The sequence below is a fragment of the Psammomys obesus genome, unplaced genomic scaffold, assembly GCF_907164565.1.
Source record: "Psammomys obesus unplaced genomic scaffold, mPsaObe1.curated_primary_1811, whole genome shotgun sequence".
Lineage (NCBI taxonomy): Eukaryota > Metazoa > Chordata > Mammalia > Rodentia > Muridae > Psammomys > Psammomys obesus.
Window position 1 is genome coordinate 1,306,491 of NW_026592509.1, and position 19,419 is coordinate 1,325,909.

Below are 19,419 nucleotides of genomic sequence, written 5' to 3' on the forward strand. Positions count from 1 at the left end.
TGTGTGTGTGTGTGTGTGTGTGTGTGTGTGTGTGTGTGTGTGTGTGTTAGAGCTTAGATGGTGGGCCAGCCTGGGACAAGGCTTAGTACAGTGGGTAAACTAGATGAGACTCAAATGAATGGCAGGACTTAGATGAAGGGCAGAGCTTCTGGAGCTTACATGAAGGACCTCGGTAGGTAAGATGTGTGAGGCTTAGATGAGGGGTGGGACTGGGTGGGTGAGAGCGTGAGAGCAGGACAAGAGAGAGAGAGAGAGAGAGAGAGAGAGAGAGAGAGAGAGAGAGCCTGAGAATAAGGCTTAGATGAAAGAGCTGGGGCTGGTAAATGGGGCTTAGATGAGGTTGCAAGCTGGGGTTGGGCTTAGCTGAGCACGTGGCTGAGCTGAATATACATGGGAGGCGGCCTTAGCGATGACACCTGTGGAGGAGCTAAACTGGGCCACAGTCGCTTAACTGAGGAGCAGGGTCGGGTGAAACACATGAAGGGCGGGGCTTAACTGAGGAGCAGGGCGGTGGGTGTGGCTTAGATGAAAAATCAGAGTCGGGTTTGGTAGGGACTTAGGTAGGGTCAGGCTAGGTGGGAATCAAGTTGAGAGAGTTAGGGCTTAGGTGAGGGGCATGACTTAGAGCAAAGGCAATGGTCTGCAAAGGCTCCAGCTGACAGTCTCTGCCCCGTTTCGCTTTGCTCAGGCCCGGCAGAGGGAGAAGATGAACGATGACCACAATAAACGACTGTCAGAGACGGTGGACAAGCTGCTGAGTGAATCCAACGAACGATTACAGCTTCACCTCAAGGAGCGCATGGGGGCCCTGGAGGAGAAGGTGCACACATACCCCCCTCCCCCGTCTTTGACAACCAGGGATGCCTCTAGCTGCCTTCCTAGAGACCACACATCCTCCTCAGATCTGTCATTTGAGACCCACCTACCCACAAACTGCTCTGTGACTGACTGAAGGCACCATTTTGCTGAACATTCCAAGAGCCGAATTTCACGAGGCCACAACCCCTCCAGCCTGGCCTAGCCCTTTCATTTCACCCCTGTTCCCACAGAACTCACTGAGTGAGGAGATCGCTAACATGAAGAAGCTTCAAGATGAGCTGCTGCTCAACAAGGTGAGGACCTGGAACTTGGTGGGGAAGTGACTGAGCAGCCTGCTCCTCCCAGCAGCAGGGTCTCACTGATACCTCGGCTCCTCTCACAGGAGCAGCTCTTGGCTGAGATGGAGCGAATGCAGATGGAGATTGACCAGCTTCGGGGGAGGCCACCCTCCTCCTACTCCAGGTGACCGCAGCCTGCCTGTCCTTTCTCTGCCTGGGGAGCCCCTACGGTCAAGCTCAGCCCCTTGTCTCCACTTCTTATTCTCGACTGCTATTCTCTTATTTTTAATGTTTACAGTACTGGGATCAAATTCCAGGGCCTTGTGAATGCCACCACCCAGCCACACTCCCAGCGCCTCACTGGGAAATTCTGATTTCTACTCCTCCACATCTCCAGGACAGCCAAGGCTGTCTTGAAAAACCAAAAGAAAACAAGCAAACAAAAATATAGATATTTTAGTCAGGCAGTGGTGATGCATGCCTTTAATCCCAGCACTTGGAAGGCAGGTAGATCTCTGTGAAGTCTAGGCCAGCTTGGTCTACAGAGCAAGTTCCAGGACAGCCAGGGCTACATAGAGAAACCCTATCAAAAAAAAAAAAAAAAAGCAAAAAACCTAATATGTATTTTTTAATTTACCCTTTGACAAATTTATACATGTATCTTGATTACTTCCATTTCCACGCCCCAGTCTCCCTCAAACATTCCATCCCAAATTCCTTCATTTTCTTCTTTCTTTCTTTCTTTCTTTTTTTTTTTTTTTTTTTGAGACTGTGTTTCTTTGTGTATCCCTGGCTGTCCTGGACTTACTTTGTAGACCAGGCTGGCCTGGAACTAAGAGATCCACCTGCCTCTGCCTCCCCGAGTGCTGGGATTACAGGCAGGTGCCATGGCACCCGGCCCTAATCCCTAATTTCTTTTCTTCTTTATTTTTATTTATTTATTTATTTATTTATTTATTTATTTATTTATTTATTTATTTATTTATTTATTTATTTTTTGAGATAGGGTTTCTCTTTGTAGCCCTGGCTGTCCTGGAACTCACTCTATAGAGCAGGCTGGCCTTGAACTCACAGAAATCCACCTGCCTCTGCCTCCCAAGTGCTGGGATTAAAGCTATGTACTACCACCGCCCAGCCAAAATTTTCTTTTAAAAATAACCCACTGAGTTTAATTATTGGCACCCCCAGCCCAGGCAGAACTGTCCCTGTTTCTCCTAACTTCTATCCTCTTTCTGGCCCCTGGGTCCTTGACTACCCTTTCTGTGCCATCACAGGTCCCTCCCTGGCAGTGCCCTGGAGCTCCGTTACTCCCAAGCACCAACTTTACCTTCTGGTGCCCCTCTGGATCCTTATGGGGCTGGCAGTGGCCGGGCAGGCAAGAGGGGCCGCTGGTCGGGGGCCAAGGATGAGTCTTCCAAGGTCAGCAGCCACCTCTGGGCCCAGACTGAGAGGGGCTGTGGTGGGGAGGGCAGCTGGGTGTGCGCTGCTCAGGGAGGATTCTGGGACGAAAGGCATGCCTCTCTGACTCATTGTGTTCTCTCCTGTCCTCCACCATCCGCCTGCCTGCACATCTTATCTTCCTCCTATGGCTTACACGGTGAGTGTTGAAGAGGGGGAAGAGCGGAGAATCCCAGAGTGGGTGAGGTCAGGTGGAGAGAATCTGGTTAGGAGTCATGAGTGTGGACATGGCTCAGGGATAGTTAGGAGCCAGTAAGAAAGAGACTCATACCATGGAGAAAGCACTTTCAGTGGCATGCTTGTTGTGTAAGCACCAACAAATGAGTTTTCAGATTCCCGGCATGCATATAATAAGCCTGACACGGTGCTCTGTGAGCCTTGTCTGGGCTCCAGGTGGGTGCACACAGGATGGTCTTTGAGGCCTGTGGCTGGCCAGCTCTCATAGCGAGCTCCAGATTCAGTGAGAGACTATCTCAAAATCTAAGGTGGGCTGGGCCTTCGGGCAAATGCCTTTAATCTCAGCATCCAGGAGTCCCAGGCAGGTGTGTCTCTGTGAGCTCCAGGACAGCCAGGTCAACACAGAGAGACAGTATCTGAAACAAACAACAGGGAAAGAAAGAAAGAAAGAAAGAAAGAAAGAAAGAAAGAAAGAAAGAAAGAAAGAAAGAAAGAAAGAAAGAAAGAAAGAAGAAAGAACGTGGGGCCGGTGAGAAGCCTCTGAGCGTCCAGACATTTGTAGCTTAGCCTGAGGACCTGAGTTTAGTGCCCAACATGGTGGAAGGATAGAAGTAACTCCCAAAAGTTGTCCTCTGACCTCTATGTGCACATCATGGCACATGCACAGCCACTGCCCACACACAGAAAATAAGTCATATTAGAAAGAAAAAAGAAGGTAGGGCACAGTATGCCAGCACTCAGGAGGCAGAGGCAGGCAGATCTCTGTGAGTTCAAGGCCAGCCTGGTCTGCAGAGAGAGAGAGAAAGTCCAGGCCAGCCAGGGCTACACAGAGAAACTCTGCCTCAGGGAAAAAAAAAAAAAAAAAAAAAGAAGGAAGGAAGGAAAAATAGTTCAAAGAGAATAATGTGACAGTGGATGTGGATGAGGACATGGAGTTATGGTTTCTACATAGGCACACATTTTAAAAAAGAAGGAGAGCTGGAGGGATGGCTTAGTGGTTAAGGGTACCTGGCTCTCTTCTGAAGTCTTGAGTTCAGTTCCCAGCAGTTCGCAGTGGCACTTGTAACTTCAGTTCCAGGCATCCCATGCTGTCTTCTGGCTTCTGTGGAACTAGGCAGGCACCTGACACATCTATATACATACAAGCATACATAATACTCACATACGTACAATGAAATTAAGAAACACTTTGTAAAAAGAAAGAGTGAGACTCTAAGAACTGATGATTGGGGTGTGCATGGTACAGGACACCCGGGTGTGTCAGAGACAGCTCTGTGGGCTTTGCTCTCTCCTACCTTCACGTGCAAGGGCTTTTGCCAATTGAGCTATCTCTTCGGTCCAAGAAGAGTCCTGCTAAGAGAGGAGCTAGGGATATGGCCATCTAAAGCTGGGCACCATGGTTCCACCTCCATAATGCAAAAAAAGAGGAAGGGTCTAGCCTGGAAGAGCATCATGGGATGCAGGAAGGGTCAGGAGTGTGGGCAACCAGGTACCAACCTCAGTCCCCACCCACAGGGACAGGATTGGGACCGTTCTGCCCCTGCCGGGTCCATCCCGCCCCCGTTCCCTGGAGAGCTAGACGGCTCGGATGAGGAGGAGGCTGAGGGCATGTTCGGGGCTGAGTTGCTGTCCCCCAGTGGGCAGGCTGATGTGCAGACGCTGGCCATCATGCTTCAGGAGCAATTGGAAGCCATCAACAAGGAAATCAAGTGAGCCCCAGGCCAAGCCTGCCTTGTCCTGCCTAAGTTGTCCCCACAGCCCCTGTAGCTCCCAACAGGCAGCCCCGCCCCTTTCTCTAAGCCTACTTTCCCACGCCCTAAAGCCGCTCTCCACAGTTGTGGACAACCCCGGTTGTCTGCACCAGTGTCCCCGAGCCAGCACTCATACCAAAGAGTGTGTTCCTGATCCTCAACTCTTCAGGAGAAAGCGTCAGGAAAACCATGACTCCACCATCACCTGGAACCTCCTGATGCTGCAAAATCTCAACATAAAGTCCCAACAACAGCAACTCACAAGTCTTTCCCTCATACAGCAACTAAGAGCCTCAGCTTGGGCTGGAGTGTATTTATTTGGTGGAGCATTTAGTTAGCGTCTGTGAGGCCTGGAGTTCCATCCCTAGGATGGAAAAGAAAAGAAGGAAGGGGGGGGGGAATTGGAAATAAAGTGAAAGAAAAAGAAAGAAAGAAAGAAAGAAAGAAAGAAAGAAAGAAAGAAAGAAAGAAAGAAAGAAAGAAAGAAAGAAAGAAAGAAAGAAAGAAAGAAAAAGAACAGCAACATAGAGAGGAAGGAAGGGATTTCGGAGATGACACAGTGGTTGAAGTAATTGCCATCCACGCCACAGGACTGGAGTTCAGGTCCCCTGGAACCCCTATGAATGTCAAGTGGACTGGGGCTCACCTGACACCAAGCCTCTGAAGTCAGGATAGGCCCCCTGAGGAAGCTGGCTCCGGGACTAGCCGCAGGCTCTTTGCTGCTGGGTGTCAAATCAACCTCAGGCATTCACATCCACACACTGTGCCTACCACACACGTGCGAAAACATGCGTGCAAACAGGCATCACACACGCACATAAAGGGAGAGATGAGAGATTGAACCTTACCGCAACTCTACCAAGCACCCCTAGTGACAGCACAGTTTTTCAAGAAGCCGTCAGAAGTTGCCCGATGTCGCAGTCCTGTCGTCGCCAGGAAATACGACTGACACAGTCACCTTTTCTAATTTAGACTTCCTCCGTCCGCTCTCCGGGACTGAATGGGTTCATGACACCCAACTTTGATTGACTTGATCCCCATATGGGCTTAGCATTTTGCTCTTGTACCTTTTGGAACACTGTTCCTGTAGTGATATATAAATTGTACTGGGGATTAAACCCAGAGCCTTGTGTGTGCCAAGTGAGGCCTCTCCTGCTAAGTCCTGCCCTGGCCCCTCGCTGGGGGATCTCAGGCAGGTGCTCTACTGCTAAGCTATGCCCCTAGGCCTTTTTATGACTTCACTGTAACCATTTGGTTAACCTCATTGATAGAAATCGCAACTACTCAACCCAAATCCTTCAGTGATTTTTTGAGAATCTCAGGATTTCCTGCCTCCCCTTCACCCCTGAGACTACAGGCAAGTGGTCCATGCAAACATTAAGTCACTTCACTTCGTTATCCTGAGTCACGCCCTCCTCCCCTGCCCATTCTGGCCACCTGGGAACTGTGTCTCCCTGTCCCCTCCACCTGGCCTCCTTTCTCCCTTCCCAGGCTAATCCAAGAAGAGAAGGAGACCACAGAGCAGCGGGCAGAGGAGCTAGAGAGCCGGGTGTCCAGCTCTGGCCTTGACTCCCTGGGACGGTACCGCAGCAGCTGCTCACTGCCACCCTCACTCACCACCTCCACCCTTGCCAGCCCCTCGCCTCCCAGCTCCGGACATTCCACCCCCCGCCTGGCACCCCCCAGTCCTGCCCGGGAGGGCACAGATAAGACGGTGAGTATTCTGAGTCACCCAAGCCCAGGGTAGGTGGAAAGTCAGGAACAGAGCTTCCCACAAATAGCTACCAGAGGCCTGGCACAGTGGATTCCAGGGGCATCCTTAGCCTTTCCCGAAACTTCCAAAGACACCAGGAACTAGCTTCTGGGGACTTCTTTAGAGTGTGGTCTACACCGACTTCTTGTTGCATTGTGTGTGTGTGTGTGTGAGAGAGAGAGAGAGAGAGAGAGAGAGAGAGAGATATTCATGAGAATACTCTAGGACCCCTTGTGGAGGTCAGAGGACAATTTCCATTGGTTTTCTCCTAACATGTGTGTCCTGGTGACTGAACTCAGGTTATCATGCTGAACTGACTGAGCCCATCTTAGCAACCCTACTTTGATGTTTTCTTCCTTCCTTCCTTCCTTCCTTCCTTCCTTCCTTCCTTCCTTCCTTCCTTCCTTCCTTCCTTTCTTTCTTTCTTTCTTTCTTTCTTTCTTTCTTTCTTTCTTTCTTTCTTTCTTTCTTCTTTGACAGAGTTTCTGTGTGGCCTTGGCTGTCCTGGACTTACTTTGTAGACCAGGCTGGCCTCTGCCTCCCTGAGTGCTGGGGTTATAAGCGTGTTCCACCATGCCCGGCTTTTGACCTGTTTTCACTCATCATGTTTCTGCATTTCGTTTTTTTGAGGCAGAGTCTTGCTGTGTTCTTTAGGCTGCTGTGAAACTTGAGAGGTCAGGCTATCTTCCTCCTTTGCTATCTATTTTTATCTATCTTGCTCCCAAGTACCTTACCTGATCTACAGGCATGCCCCACACCCAGCTACTGGACTCAAAATATTCCTGTGGCATGGCTCAGCTGGCAAAGGCACTTGCCACTGAGCTTGACAGCCCAAGTTTTATCCTGAGGACCCACATAGCAGAAGGAAAGAACTTATTTCTGAAAATTGTCCTCTGACAGGGTGTTTTTATGCCTTCATGTGCACGCGCACACACACACACATACACACACACAAATAAAGCCTAATTAAGTTGATTTTTTGTTTTTGTTTCTTTTGAGACAAACTCCCACTATATAGCTCTGGCTGTCCTGGAATTCACCATGTAAATCAGGCTGCCCTCGAACACTCAGAGATCTGCCTGCCTCTGCCCCCTGAGTGTGTGGGATTTAGAAGTGTGTGCCACTGTGCCGCATAATTAAACTATGTTTAAATATACATATCTTGAGCTCTATAATTTTTTAATTTAAAAAAATGTATTTAATGTGTGTCAGTGTTTTGCCTGTGTGAGGATGTTAGATTCTCCGGAACTGGAGTCGCAGCCAGCTGGGAGCCACCACATGGGTGCTGGGGGCTGAACCCCAGTCCTTTGGAAGAACAGCAGGGCTCTTAACTGCTATGCCATCTCTCCAGCCTAACTTTGAGAACTTGAGTATGGTGACTCAGCACCTGTCATCCCAGTGCTTGTATGGTTGAGGCAGGAGGATTGCTGTGAGTTTGAGGCCAACTTCGACACATAGCAAAACCCTATTTCAAAAGGAGGAGGGGGAGGAGAAAAAAGAGGAAGAGGAGGAAGAGAAATTAACCTTGGAGGAAGACAAAATCATATGCAATTTTGTTTAAGTTAGTGCCCAAGCCAGGGGCAGCTTGGATACCCTCTCATATCCCCAACTGGCATCCCCAGAATGACCCTCAAGCTAATTCTGCATTTGTCTCCATCCACAGAACCACGTCCCCAAGGAAGAAGCTGGTGTTCCACGAGGGGAGGGCCCAGCCATTCCAGGAGACACCCCACCACCCACTCCTCGCTCGGCCCGCCTTGAGAGGATGACCCAGGCTTTGGCACTGCAGGCAGGGTCCCTGGAAGATGGGGCACCGCCCCGGGGAAGGTCAGCAGGGATGTAGGTTAAGATAGGGAAGGGGCAAAGCAGTGTGTGTGAGAGTGGACAGTGTCCATTCCACGCTCTGCCTTGTCTCTCTAGTGAGGGCACCCCAGATTCCCTCCACAAAGCCCCTAAGAAGAAGAGCATCAAGTCATCCATAGGTCGGCTCTTTGGCAAGAAAGAGAAGGGCCGGATGGGACCCCCGGGCCGGGAAAGTGCTTCTCTGGGTCAGTACTGTAAGCCAGCCCTCCTTCCCTCCCTGCCCTCCTCCCTCCCTGCCTTCCCTTCCTCCCTTCCCTCCTCCCTCTCTCCTAGTTTGCTAGAAAGTGATTTCTATATTCACTAGGTAATACTTTCTTTTCTTTTTTGTGGTGCTGGGAATTGAACCTAGGGCCTCATGCATGCTCGGCAAGTACCCTACCACTAAGCTGTGTCCCAGCCCCTGCTTTATTTTATTTTATTTTATTTTATAAAATTGTGTTATAATTCTCTGGAGTTTGTTTGTCTCGGTTTTTCAGGACAGGGTTTCTCTGTGTAGCCATGGCTGTCCTGGACTCACTTTGTAGACAAAGCTGGCCTCAAACTCACAGAGATCTCTTGACTCCTCTGCCTCTTTTTTTTTTTTTATATATTTATTTATTATGTATACTCTGTTCTGCCTGCATGTGTGCCTGTACGTCAGAAGAGGGCATCAGATCTCTTTATAGATTGCTGTGAGCCACCTGATATGGTTGCTGGGAATTGAACTCAGGACCTCTGGAAGAGCAGCCAGTGTTCCTAACTTCTGAGCCATCTCTCCCAGCCCTCTCTATGTGTTCTTGATGTATGTATATGGAGGTCAGAGGACAACTTTGTGAAGCTGGATCTCTCCTTCTGCTTTCCTTATGTAGCCCTGGCTGTCCTGAGATTCTCCTTGTAGACCAGGCTAGCCTAGAGCCCACAGAGCTGCTCTTCCCTCTGCCTCCCGAGAGCTGGGATCAAAAGTGTGCAGCACTATGCCAGGCCCTGTTTTTGGTTTTGCTCTGTGACTCTGTCTGGCCTGCTAGACAGAGTCTAGCTTTGTAGCATAGAATGGCCTTGAGCTGGTGACCTTCTTGCTGCCTTTCCAGGGCTTGGGGGGTCCCATGTGAGCACCCACATTTCCCTGACCCAAGACTTCACTAATTTTGATGCTTCTTTGCCTCCAGCTGGGACACCCTCAGATGAAACACTGGCCACTGACCCTCTGGGGCTAGCCAAGCTGACTGGCCCGGGAGATAAGGACAGGAGGAATAAGAGGAAGTGAGTGCTCACGGACTTGGGATGGGTGTGGATACCATGACCCTTTGCTTTCCAGGGAATCTGGAACACCTTCCTTTATGGCTTTGCTGTCTGTGGGGGGAGGGTGGGTTTACAGAGCACCACACCTCACTGCACTTTGAGAAGATGCTTTGATTGTGTGCACCTAAGTAGGAGGTCCACGGGAAGGTTCACAGCTTCCATCTACCTTCTTTGCTAGACACGAACTTCTGGAAGAGGCCTGTCGCCAGGGCCTGCCTTTTGCTGCGTGGGATGGCCCCACCGTGGTCTCCTGGCTGGAGGTACTCTGATACTGAAATGACCTTAGCATACAGTTGCTAATCCATCCCCACTCAGTTGTGTGACTGGAGCTCAGGCTAGCCTCAAACTCATGGCAATCCTCCTGCCTCAGCCTCCTGAATGCTGGGATTATAAACCTGAGCCACCGTGCCAGGCCTTTATCCTCAGCTCTCTGACAGCTGGGCTCTCCAGGGCTGGTTGGCTCTGCCCAACACAAGCCTAGAAGTGGGGTGGATGAGGAGGTCAGTACCCCAGGCTCTAAGGGAAACCACTTCCTTTTCCTCCCACCCATGCCCACTCTATGTGTCTCTTCTGGTTTCTCCCTGTCTCTGGCAACTCCTGTCTGTCTTTCCATCTGTCCCGTCTCTATTCATCCCTCGTCTTCACCCACGTGTCTCTGTGTTCCGCATCTGTTTCTTTGCCTGAGAACTTTCCCCATCTGTCTCTCTTCTCCACTGACTCCTCCACATTCTTGCCTTCCCATGGCCTCAGCTCTGGGTGGGCATGCCTGCGTGGTATGTGGCCGCCTGCCGGGCCAATGTCAAGAGCGGCGCCATCATGGCCAACCTGTCAGACACCGAGATCCAGAGGGAAATCGGCATCAGCAACCCACTGCACAGACTCAAGCTGCGCCTCGCCATTCAGGAGATGGTGTCTCTCACCTCCCCCTCTGCTCCCGCCTCCTCCCGAACTGTGAGTGCCTGCCATTCCATGCCCCTCGCTGCCCAGCCCCACCCCTCGCTGCAGACTACTCCCCATGGGCCCTGTCTCCAGGTGTCATGAATTCCTTTTTCAGGGGACATCTCTTCAGGGAGTCTTTGACTTGTTACCCCCACCAAGGCCCCCTTCCTAGAGATTTTGTCACATCAAGTGACTGCCCAGATGCACAGTTTTCTTTATTTCTCTTGAGACAAGGTCTCATTTAGTAGGGCGGCCTGGCCTGGAATTCACTGTGACCAGGCTGGGCTTGAACACACAGAGATACCTTCCTCTACCTCCTGAGTCAGGCCCACCATGCCTACACCAGTTTTTTTTCTAAGAAGTCTCAAAGGAGCAAACAATTTTCTGTACCTGTGTCTGAGGCAGTAGGAAGGCAGTTAAAGCCGGCCTGGGCTACTGAGTAAGCTCAAGGTCAGCCTGGGCTTTTTGGTGAGACCTTGCCTTATTCTAAAAACAAAAAGAGGGCCTGCACATGGGAGAAAAAGAAAATCAACTCCCGTAACTGTCCTCATAGAGTGCCATGACATACACCTAAAAGAAACAAACGCTATTTTTAAACAGAGAGACAGGGTCTCTCTGTCCTGGAACTCACTCTGTAGAGAGGGCTGGTCTTCAGCTCACAGAGATCCACCTGCCTCTGCCTCCCAAGTGCTGGGAAAGGTGTGTGCCACCACCACCCAGCTTCTCTTGGGTTCTTGGGTGTAATTTAAGGACAAGACAAAAGGTTATCCCCTAAAATGCCATCAGCAGATATCTTTTTCTCCTTTGGGCCTCCAAAGCTTTAACACACAGAAGTGTTAATATTATTGTTAATTTCATCTGCCCGTCAACCATATGCAATTTTCCCAAAATGTTACTGAAATAAGGTCTCACTTTGAGACTCACTCAGGCTGGCCAGGAGCCCATTGCGATGCTCTTGCCACAGACCACAAGAGTGAGGATCACAATATCACTGTCATTTTTTTTGAGAGTGTGTGTGCTAGGGATTCACACCCCTGGCTCCTGGAGAATTACAGACAATGCCAATGCTAGGCAAATCCATACTGTAAGACAGTCTCTCCCTCCGTAGCTCGGACTTGTCTAGCAATCTTGTCTCTGCCTCCTGTGTGCTGGGATTGCAGGCCTACTGGAGGATGCGGGGCTCACATAGTTACGTACTTTCACTGTGTGCCATCATGGTTCCCAGCACGCATCAGGAGCCAGGTGGTCTGAGTCTACATGGGCACTCATGGTTCCTAGGGCAGAGGTGTTGGCAGCAGAAAACCCCATCCTGCTGGCGAGCACCCCGCCCTCTGCTGTGTCTGCTCTTCCCTTCTTGGTCCTCACCGTGTATGACACCAGAGAGGTGACATCAAGGGCACAAGGACACACACACACACACACATTTTTAAAAATTTATTTTATGTGTATGAATGTTGTAGCTGCATAAATGCATGTGTGAATGCCTGATGCCTTTGGAGGTCAGAAGAGGCTGTCAGAATCCCGGGCTGTGAGCTGCCGTGTATGTGCTGGGAGCCAAACCTGGATCCTCTGCAGGAGCAACACATGAACACATGTTCTTTCTTTTCTTCTTTTTCCAAGACAGGTCTCTCTGTGTAGCCCTGGTCGTCCTGGAACTCACTCTGTACACCAGGCTGGCCTGCCTGCCTTTGCCTCCCTTGTGCCACCACCACTCCCTAAGATCAGTGCAACACATGCTCTTAGCCACTGAGCCATCTCTCCAGCCCCAAATTTTTTAATTAAAATTTTATAAATATATGTATTCATAAATATATATTCACACTATACATGCATACATACATACACATACATGCGACCACCGCCACAGAGCATGTGTGAAGGCCGGAGGTTTTCTCCCGCCGTGTGGGATAGCACTCGGGTCATCAGGTGTGGTGGCACCTTTACCTGCTGAGCCAGCTTGCTGGAGCTTCCCAACTCTTCCGCCTCAGCATGGAAGATGCCCAAGACAGGGTCATTTCTTTCCTCTCTCACCTGGGCTTTGAAACCCCAAACAGAATGAGCATAAATAGATGAGTCAGAGTGGGACGATTAGGGGGCCGTCTGTATTCTGTGTCTTCTCGCATTCCATAACTCCCGGCGTCCCTCAGCCCACAGGAAACGTGTGGATGACACATGAGGAGATGGAGTCTCTGACGGCAGCTACAAAACCCGTGAGTGCCTCTTGCTGGTGGCCCAGGGGGCGGCACTGTTACTACTGGGTGCGGGGGGGGGGGGGGGGGGGGGGGGGGGGAGTCTGTCTGTCCGTGCATCATCTGTCCCTTCTGCTCTCCTCTGCCTGTCCCCTTAACCCACCCCTTCTCTTCCCCTCTTCCCACTAACGGGTCAGGAGACCAAGGAGATCAGCTGGGAGCAGGTAGGGGCGCAGGGCGGGCTGGACGCATGAACAGGTTGTGCACGCTGCATGGTCCTCCTCTGTCTCCGCGCCCCTCCCCTTGTTGGAGCATCTCAGTCCCTGCCCAGGAGGGGAAGGCCGCAGCACGGAGCTCAGCTATGGGCTGGCTCTTAGTGGCTTGGTGGGAGTCAAAGCAGAAGCCCTCAGTGTCCACCTCCAGCCTGGGGCACGGCCTTTGCGTGGTGGTGGGTTGCTCGGGAGCTGGGGACTGTGGAATTGCTGGAACCGGAGGGAACTGTTGGCGGTGCAGGGTTTGTGTTACGGTTGGGGAACAGGGCTGGTCGCACTGTTCAGTGGCCCAAGTGTTAGCTGTGCTTGTTATGTTAGCCGTGAGGTGGGCCAGGCAAGGGAGGGGTGGGGGGACACAGCTGCCTGAGAAGAGAGATGCTGGCTTCCCAGGGTTGGAAGGTCCAGGTTGGGCTGGGGCCTGTTTCCTGGCCCTATATCTGCAAAAGACTTTGGGCCTGTCTCACAGTTTTGTCCTAAACTAGACTGCTTGGACCAGTATTTTTCTCAGTAGTGTAGGAGTGATGGTCCCTGGCTGGCCAGAGAGACACGCTGGAGTCCCGACTTTGCAGATGTAATCATGCTCGGGCTGGATGCAGGGCTGGGGGCAGCTGGCGGATCCCTCGCCTAGAATAGAGTCTCAGTTTCCAGCACCAACCTGGAGTGGGGGTGCACACCTGTAAGGCCAGCACTCAAGAGGGTGGAGGCAGGTGGCTCTAGAGCTCAAGGTCATCCTCAACTTCACCGCAAGTTTGGGGTTAGCCTGGGCTACATGACACCCTGAGCTGGTCCCTTGTCCCCCACGGTGGGGCCATATTGTTCTGTGGTGGGGACAGAACTAACTTGGGTTGGGAGCTGAATGAAGGGACAAGAGGGCCTGACCCCCTCCTTCACCTACCCATGGTCCCAGATCCTGGCATATGGCGACATGAACCACGAGTGGGTGGGGAATGACTGGCTGCCCAGCCTCGGGCTGCCCCAGTACCGAAGCTACTTCATGGAGTCACTAGTTGATGCTCGGATGTTGGACCACCTGAACAAGAAGGAACTTCGAGGCCAGCTCAAGATGGTGGACAGCTTCCACAGGTGGGGGCTGCCTGGCCTATGGGAACAGCCCAAGGGAGTACACCCCTAGGGAGGCTTGGGCAGTGGGAAATTCCATGCCATTTTCTTGGTGCTCCTTGAACTCAGAAGGTGGTCGGTAGGAAAACTGAGATCTGTTGTGGTCCTGGTGATCTGCTTCTTGGGAGGCCAGAGGATTGCAAATTTGAGGTTAGCCTGGACTACAGACTTCAAGGCTAGCCCAAGAAACTTAGTGAGACCCTGTCTCAAAATTTAAAAGTAAAAAATAGAGATTTCAGAGAGAGAGAGAGAAAGTGTGTCCATGGGAAGGCTCCTAGGTGACTCAGTTTCCCTCACTGCTCAGGGTTAGTCTGCACTATGGTATCATGTGCCTGAAACGGCTCAACTATGACCGGAAGGATCTGGAGCGGAGAAGGGAAGAGAGCCAGACTCAGATCAGAGGTGAGGTCCTGTGGGGAGCAGGCGGAGAGGCGAGCTCTGGGGAGGAGGGGAAGCCAGAGAAGCCAAGAGCTACTGGAAATAGCTCCTGGAAAGAGTGGCCACCACGGGCCGTGGCCCGAGAATAAAGTGAGTGTGGAGTTATGCGCCAGACTGGCTGGGTCTGGCCACTGGAGTGCGCCATTCTACAAGGGGTGGAGCCAGGAGAGGGGCTTGGCCAAGAGAGAATAAACCTGCTCACCAGGAGGCGCTGTTTCCACAACGAGTAGGACCAGCGTGGCCGCGTGGGTAGGGGAGAAAAATGGAAGCCACAGGCCTAACTAGCCAGTTCCATAGATGAAGGATGGACGCTTGGCTAGTAAAGGAAGTGAGGGTGGAGTTAGGCTAATACGGCAGGACTGGTCACTAGGAGGTGCACAGTTAAGAGTCCCTTTCATCCCCAGACGTGATGGTGTGGTCCAACGAACGGGTCATGGGTTGGGTGTCCGGTCTTGGCCTGAAGGAATTTGCTACGAACCTCACCGAGAGCGGGGTGCACGGTGCGCTGCTGGCTCTGGACGAGACCTTCGACTACTCCGACTTGGCCCTGCTTCTGCAGATACCGACGCAGAACGCACAGGTGAGCCGCGGCTGGCCGGGGCGCGCGCTGAGCTCCCGCCGGCGCGCTCCGCCCGGGCCACTACCCTCTCCTCCTCCTCCAGGCCCGGCAACTGCTGGAGAAAGAATTCAGCAACCTCATCTCCCTAGGCACAGACCGAAGGCTGGACGAGGTGGGCGTGGCGACGGCTCTGACACGGCCTCCCGGTTGCTTCCAAAAGCGAGCGGTGAAGGGGTGGGGCTTGGTTTTGCCAGCCAATCGCGGTTGGAGGCTGAGCTAGCCGGGGGCGTGGTTAACACAGAGGGCTGGAGAGGGAACTTGTGCTCCCTTACCTTGGGCTCCTGTCGTACCACTAGGACAGTGCCAAGTCCTTCAGCCGCTCCCCATCCTGGAGGAAGATGTTCCGGGAGAAGGACCTCCGGGGTGTAACCCCCGATTCGGCCGAGATGTTACCCCCCAACTTTCGCTCAGCGGCAGCAGGAGCCCTAGGCTCCCCCGGGCTCCCACTCCGCAAGCTGCAGCCTGAAGGTAGAGGCCTCTCAAATGTGCCAGTCCAGACCCTATTCACGTCCTGGGACAGCCTTCCCTCTGGTCTATCTCGGGCTACAGAGGAGTGCGTTCAAGACAGCCAGGGCAGCTTAGTGACACGGTCTCGGGAAGTAAAAAGATGCGGGGGGACGCAGGGGATTCCCAGCGAGGCCCCGGGGTGCGGCTCAGCGGGGTGTTTGACTAGCCGCGCCGGGGCCCCTGCTTCCACTCTCCGGTGCCGCGGAGTGGGGGCTCCCGGGGAAGCCGGGGCGGCCCCAGGCTGACCCGCTGCCGCTCTCTCTAGGCCAGACTTCTGGGAGTTCACGGGCAGACGGTGTTTCGGTGCGGACTTACTCCTGCTAGTGCGCGCCTCAGGTGAGGACTCCGCCAGAGACTGTCAGGGCTCAGGGTGGTGCAGCGGGGACCCGGGATGGCGTTCCATGGACTGCCTGGCCTCCACGCAAGCGACCTCACTCCCACCCGGATGAAGACCCTTCCGAAGGCCGGGCCGTTTTCCCTCCTTTCCAGTGTCTGGTCTAGATGGCGGCGAGGGAGCTCACAGCGGGCTGCGCCGTCTACACAGCCCGGGGTCCGCGTTCCCGCCTCCCAGACGGACTGGGCCTGGACCAAACCACGGGAAATGCACTGAGAAGGGGCAGAAGAGGACGGGAAGAACGCCCACCCCGGACTCCCGCCTCCCTTTTCTCTGCTTTGTAATTGATCGATCCGTCGCGGATGGGCGCCTGGCGCCACGGACAGGGGCGGGGCTTCTCTCTCGGGCCGCATGCGGGGAGAGGCCACCCCTTCCCTTTCTATTGCCCGGTCGCGGGGCCCAAGTCTTCCTTCTTCGTCCGCTCGGAGGGGAGGGGAGACTCGCTGCTACCAGCCTCGCCCCCCGTGCCCCGCTGCGTCTCGTCGCCAGTCCTCGGGGTCATCTGCAAGCGGGGTCCCCTGTCCCTCCTCCCGTGTCTCGTGTCCCCCGGGGCCTCCCCGCCCCTGTGCTATGGCGGTGTCTGTGCCCAAGGGTCAGGGACGCAGCACTGCGTTCCCGTTTCCCCTCCGGCTCCGGGGTTTGCATGGGAAAATCCCTCTGTCAACTATGCCGCTGGGCGAAGCGGCCTGGGGAGAGGACAGACGGACAGCGGGCAGCCCCACCCGACTCCCGGTCGGCCTCCCGGCCCCAGGCGTTACTCAGTGATCACGGGTAAAGACCTACTGTTTCAAAAGCCCTGGTGGTGACCAGACTCTTTTTGAGACAGGGTCTCACTTTGTAGTCCTGGCTGGCCTGGAACTCACCACGTAGACCAGGCTAGCCTGGAACTCACAGAGATCCGCCTGCCTCTGCCTCTGCACTGAGATTAAAGGTGTGTGCCACCACTCCAGCTTTTGTTTGCAAGATGTTAAGAACCCAAACCAGCCACCTCTAGAGTCAAGGAGCCGAGGCTGAGGCCTCCCCTGCCCTGTCTCCCCAGGACACACTCCACGCCGGACACCGGTGTTTCCAGGAGCACATTTATTCAGAGAAATAGATGCAGCTCTTGTGAGGTGGCCAGATCAGGGCTCTGGAGTCTCCAGCATGTCAGCCAGGGCTCTGGACAGGAGGACACGGAGGTTAGCTAGCCAGTGCCTGGAGCCGCGTACTGCGCATGACACTGTCCATTTTAACTCCCACGGGCAGCCCTTCTCTAAACAGGTCCCTTGAGCTGCACCGTCACCCAGCCAACCCCACACACTTACTGATACAGGGAGGAGGAGACATAGTCGATGTAGCTTCCTGTGAGGGAGCAGAGAGAGGTGGGCGGTAGGGGAGCGCTCCAGGCAGACATGCAGTGCGGCTCCCCCTTCTAATTCCTGCCTCAGCCTGAATGACACCCCCTTCCTGCTTTGGACCCTCTGCTTCTCTAGCAGCCCCACCCCCGCCTCTATTTACTTTGGCCCCGCCCACTTCCAGGACTACCCTTCAACGTTCGCTCAGATCCTGCCCACATGACCTTTGCCATGGTCACACGCCCCTACCCCACCCATGCAACCCCATCCCACAGCCTTGGATCACAGCTCGGGTTGGCTCCAGCCCCCACCCACTTTTAGGGTTCACTTTGCTGGGCCCTCTCCCCTCTGTGCGTGTCGGCTCCTCCCACTTTGCTGCTCACCTGGAGTGCAGAGGGTTTCACAGACCAGAGGGCAGAGGTAGCAGAACTGGCAGTGCTGAGGAGGGAGAGAGCTGGTCAGGGGGCTCAGTCAGGGACAAGAGGAAGGACCGCCCAGGGCCTGAGGCTAGGTGAGGGTCATACAGGAAGGAGGTCATATAGGAAGGTTGTTCCGGTTCCCGGCCATCTTAGTACCTGAGCTTAGAGTCTCTGGGGAGGTCTCACCTGACATTGGTCACAGTGTTCCCCCATGTTCTCCTCATCACAGTGACAGCTCTCACATTCAGTACATCGCTGGGAACAGGAAGAGCCTGATTAGAGGAGCCCCCAGGCCGCAGTCCCTCAGGAGAGGAGCACTTCCTCTGTTGACTTACTTGTCTGAACTCAGAGTCCCCCTGGGGACCCTCCCTGGTTTCCTATCTCAAGACAACCCCAAGTGACCCACTCACCTGTTAGCACCTGCCTGTCACAGAGCCTGGTGGCTGACCCTCATGTGGAGACCCAAACTTCTCATCGCCCCAGAGTCCCCACCCCCAGCTTCTGGTCTCCATCTTGTTCTGGAAGCATTTGCTTCTGCCTGCTCCTCCCCCTTCCAGGCTCAGCGTCTTCTGTGCCACCCCAGGGCGTACAGGCAGACCTTGGCTAGGGACCTACATTGCAGAAAGAGCAATAGCCACACAAGGACCCTGGCTGGTAGTTCTCATACTCCTGGGCATCCTGCTGACCTGTGGGGACAGGAGGGCAACAGTGATTCCAGTTGGCTGATGCTGCCTTCCCCACCCCCACAGAGCCAGGTCACTTACCTGTGACCTCATGGCTCTCCTCCTCACTGGAACCTTCTCTGGCTACCTCCCTCCCAGCCAGTGGGTTTGGGATGATGGTGAAAGGTAGCAGGTTTTCTTCCAGGATCTCCTCGTCCTCGTCCTCATCCTCGTCCTCGTCCTTATCCCCATCCTCCTCCTCCTGCTTCCTGTGATGGCTCAGTGGAGTCGAAACCTCAGCCCTGTCTCTCCTGCTTTCCTTCTCATCATTTTCTTCCTCTTCCTCATCTTCCTGGCTCATGGGGAGGCCATGACCCTCCTCCTCTTCCTCCTCCTCCTCACTGTGGGTTTCTTCTCTCTGCACTAAGTCTTCATCTTCTTGAGAGGTGTGGTCATCTTCCTTCCCTGATTCTCCAGAAGCAGCCCCCATGGGCTGCGGGGGCTGATGACCAGTCTCAGCTTGGACAGATTCTATGTGTCCCTGCCTGGTCCATTCATCTTGATCCTGTAGCCCGTGGCTGGGGTCCTTATGGCCAAACTCAGCAGAAATGTCCTCATCTGCATCCCTGGAAGCTCTGTGGTGGTGATGGCCAGGGACTTCTGCCATATAATCTTCTAGGAAGTCCTCCTCCTTGTCAGAACTGTGGCCTTGGGGTTGGTGGCTTGCAACATGGTGGCTGAACTTTACTCTCATTTCCTCTCCTCTGTTCTCACGTCCAAGACCATGGTGAGCATGTCTGGGAGACTGGTGCCAATGTTCAGTGGATACAGCCTCATCTTCGTCTTCTTCATCTTGGTGGCTTTGGTGGCCATGGCTGGGAACGTGATGGTAGTCCTCCTCTGAATCATCCTCATCATCTTCCTTCTGATGGCCTCTGTGTCTGTGGGCTTGGTGCACATGCTCAGTGGAGTCATCATCACCACCATCATCATCATCATCTTCTTCATGGCTTTGGTGTCCATGCCTGGAGACATGAAAATGATCTCCAGCTGACACATCCTCATCTTCCTTCCTGTGGCCTTGGATCCGGTGCTCAATGGAGTCTTCTTCTTCTTCTTCTTCTTCTTCTTCTTCTTCTTCTTCTTCTTC

The 19,419-nt window shown here is 53.4% G+C and overlaps 2 protein-coding genes across 3 annotated transcripts in view; one reads left to right on the forward strand and one right to left on the reverse strand.

The window, feature by feature from the left end:
- Ppfia3 (PTPRF interacting protein alpha 3) overlaps window positions 1-16,647 on the forward strand; it is a 26,676-nt gene extending 10,029 nt beyond the window's left edge. The window contains exons 11-29 of one of the 2 annotated variants that reach the window (XM_055613411.1): window positions 689-820; window positions 1,050-1,112; window positions 1,202-1,281; window positions 2,372-2,516; window positions 4,254-4,441; window positions 5,975-6,197; window positions 7,900-8,063; window positions 8,157-8,284; window positions 9,245-9,338; window positions 9,556-9,637; window positions 10,128-10,328; window positions 12,464-12,526; window positions 12,703-12,729; window positions 13,685-13,860; window positions 14,201-14,298; window positions 14,739-14,914; window positions 14,997-15,065; window positions 15,250-15,421; window positions 15,726-16,647. In XM_055613411.1, the coding sequence (XP_055469386.1) occupies window positions 689-820; window positions 1,050-1,112; window positions 1,202-1,281; window positions 2,372-2,516; window positions 4,254-4,441; window positions 5,975-6,197; window positions 7,900-8,063; window positions 8,157-8,284; window positions 9,245-9,338; window positions 9,556-9,637; window positions 10,128-10,328; window positions 12,464-12,526; window positions 12,703-12,729; window positions 13,685-13,860; window positions 14,201-14,298; window positions 14,739-14,914; window positions 14,997-15,065; window positions 15,250-15,421; window positions 15,726-15,784 (2,340 nt within the window). In that variant the 3' untranslated portion in view covers window positions 15,785-16,647. The remainder of the gene's footprint in view (window positions 1-688; window positions 821-1,049; window positions 1,113-1,201; window positions 1,282-2,371; window positions 2,517-4,253; window positions 4,442-5,974; window positions 6,198-7,899; window positions 8,064-8,156; window positions 8,285-9,244; window positions 9,339-9,555; window positions 9,638-10,127; window positions 10,329-12,463; window positions 12,527-12,702; window positions 12,730-13,684; window positions 13,861-14,200; window positions 14,299-14,738; window positions 14,915-14,996; window positions 15,066-15,249; window positions 15,422-15,725) is intronic. The other variant, XM_055613412.1, reaches the window with a different exon arrangement.
- Window positions 16,648-16,968: 321 nt separating this feature from the next.
- Window positions 16,969-19,419, reverse strand: part of Hrc (histidine rich calcium binding protein) — a 3,465-nt gene continuing 1,014 nt past the window's right edge. The window contains exons 1-6 of the mRNA XM_055613476.1: window positions 18,372-19,419; window positions 18,223-18,293; window positions 17,794-17,862; window positions 17,572-17,626; window positions 17,159-17,195; window positions 16,969-17,012 (exon numbers count right to left, since the gene is read on the reverse strand). The exon at window positions 18,372-19,419 is cut by the window's right edge and continues 1,014 nt beyond it. Of these exons, the coding sequence (XP_055469451.1) occupies window positions 16,976-17,012; window positions 17,159-17,195; window positions 17,572-17,626; window positions 17,794-17,862; window positions 18,223-18,293; window positions 18,372-19,419 (1,317 nt within the window). The 3' untranslated portion in view covers window positions 16,969-16,975. The remainder of the gene's footprint in view (window positions 17,013-17,158; window positions 17,196-17,571; window positions 17,627-17,793; window positions 17,863-18,222; window positions 18,294-18,371) is intronic.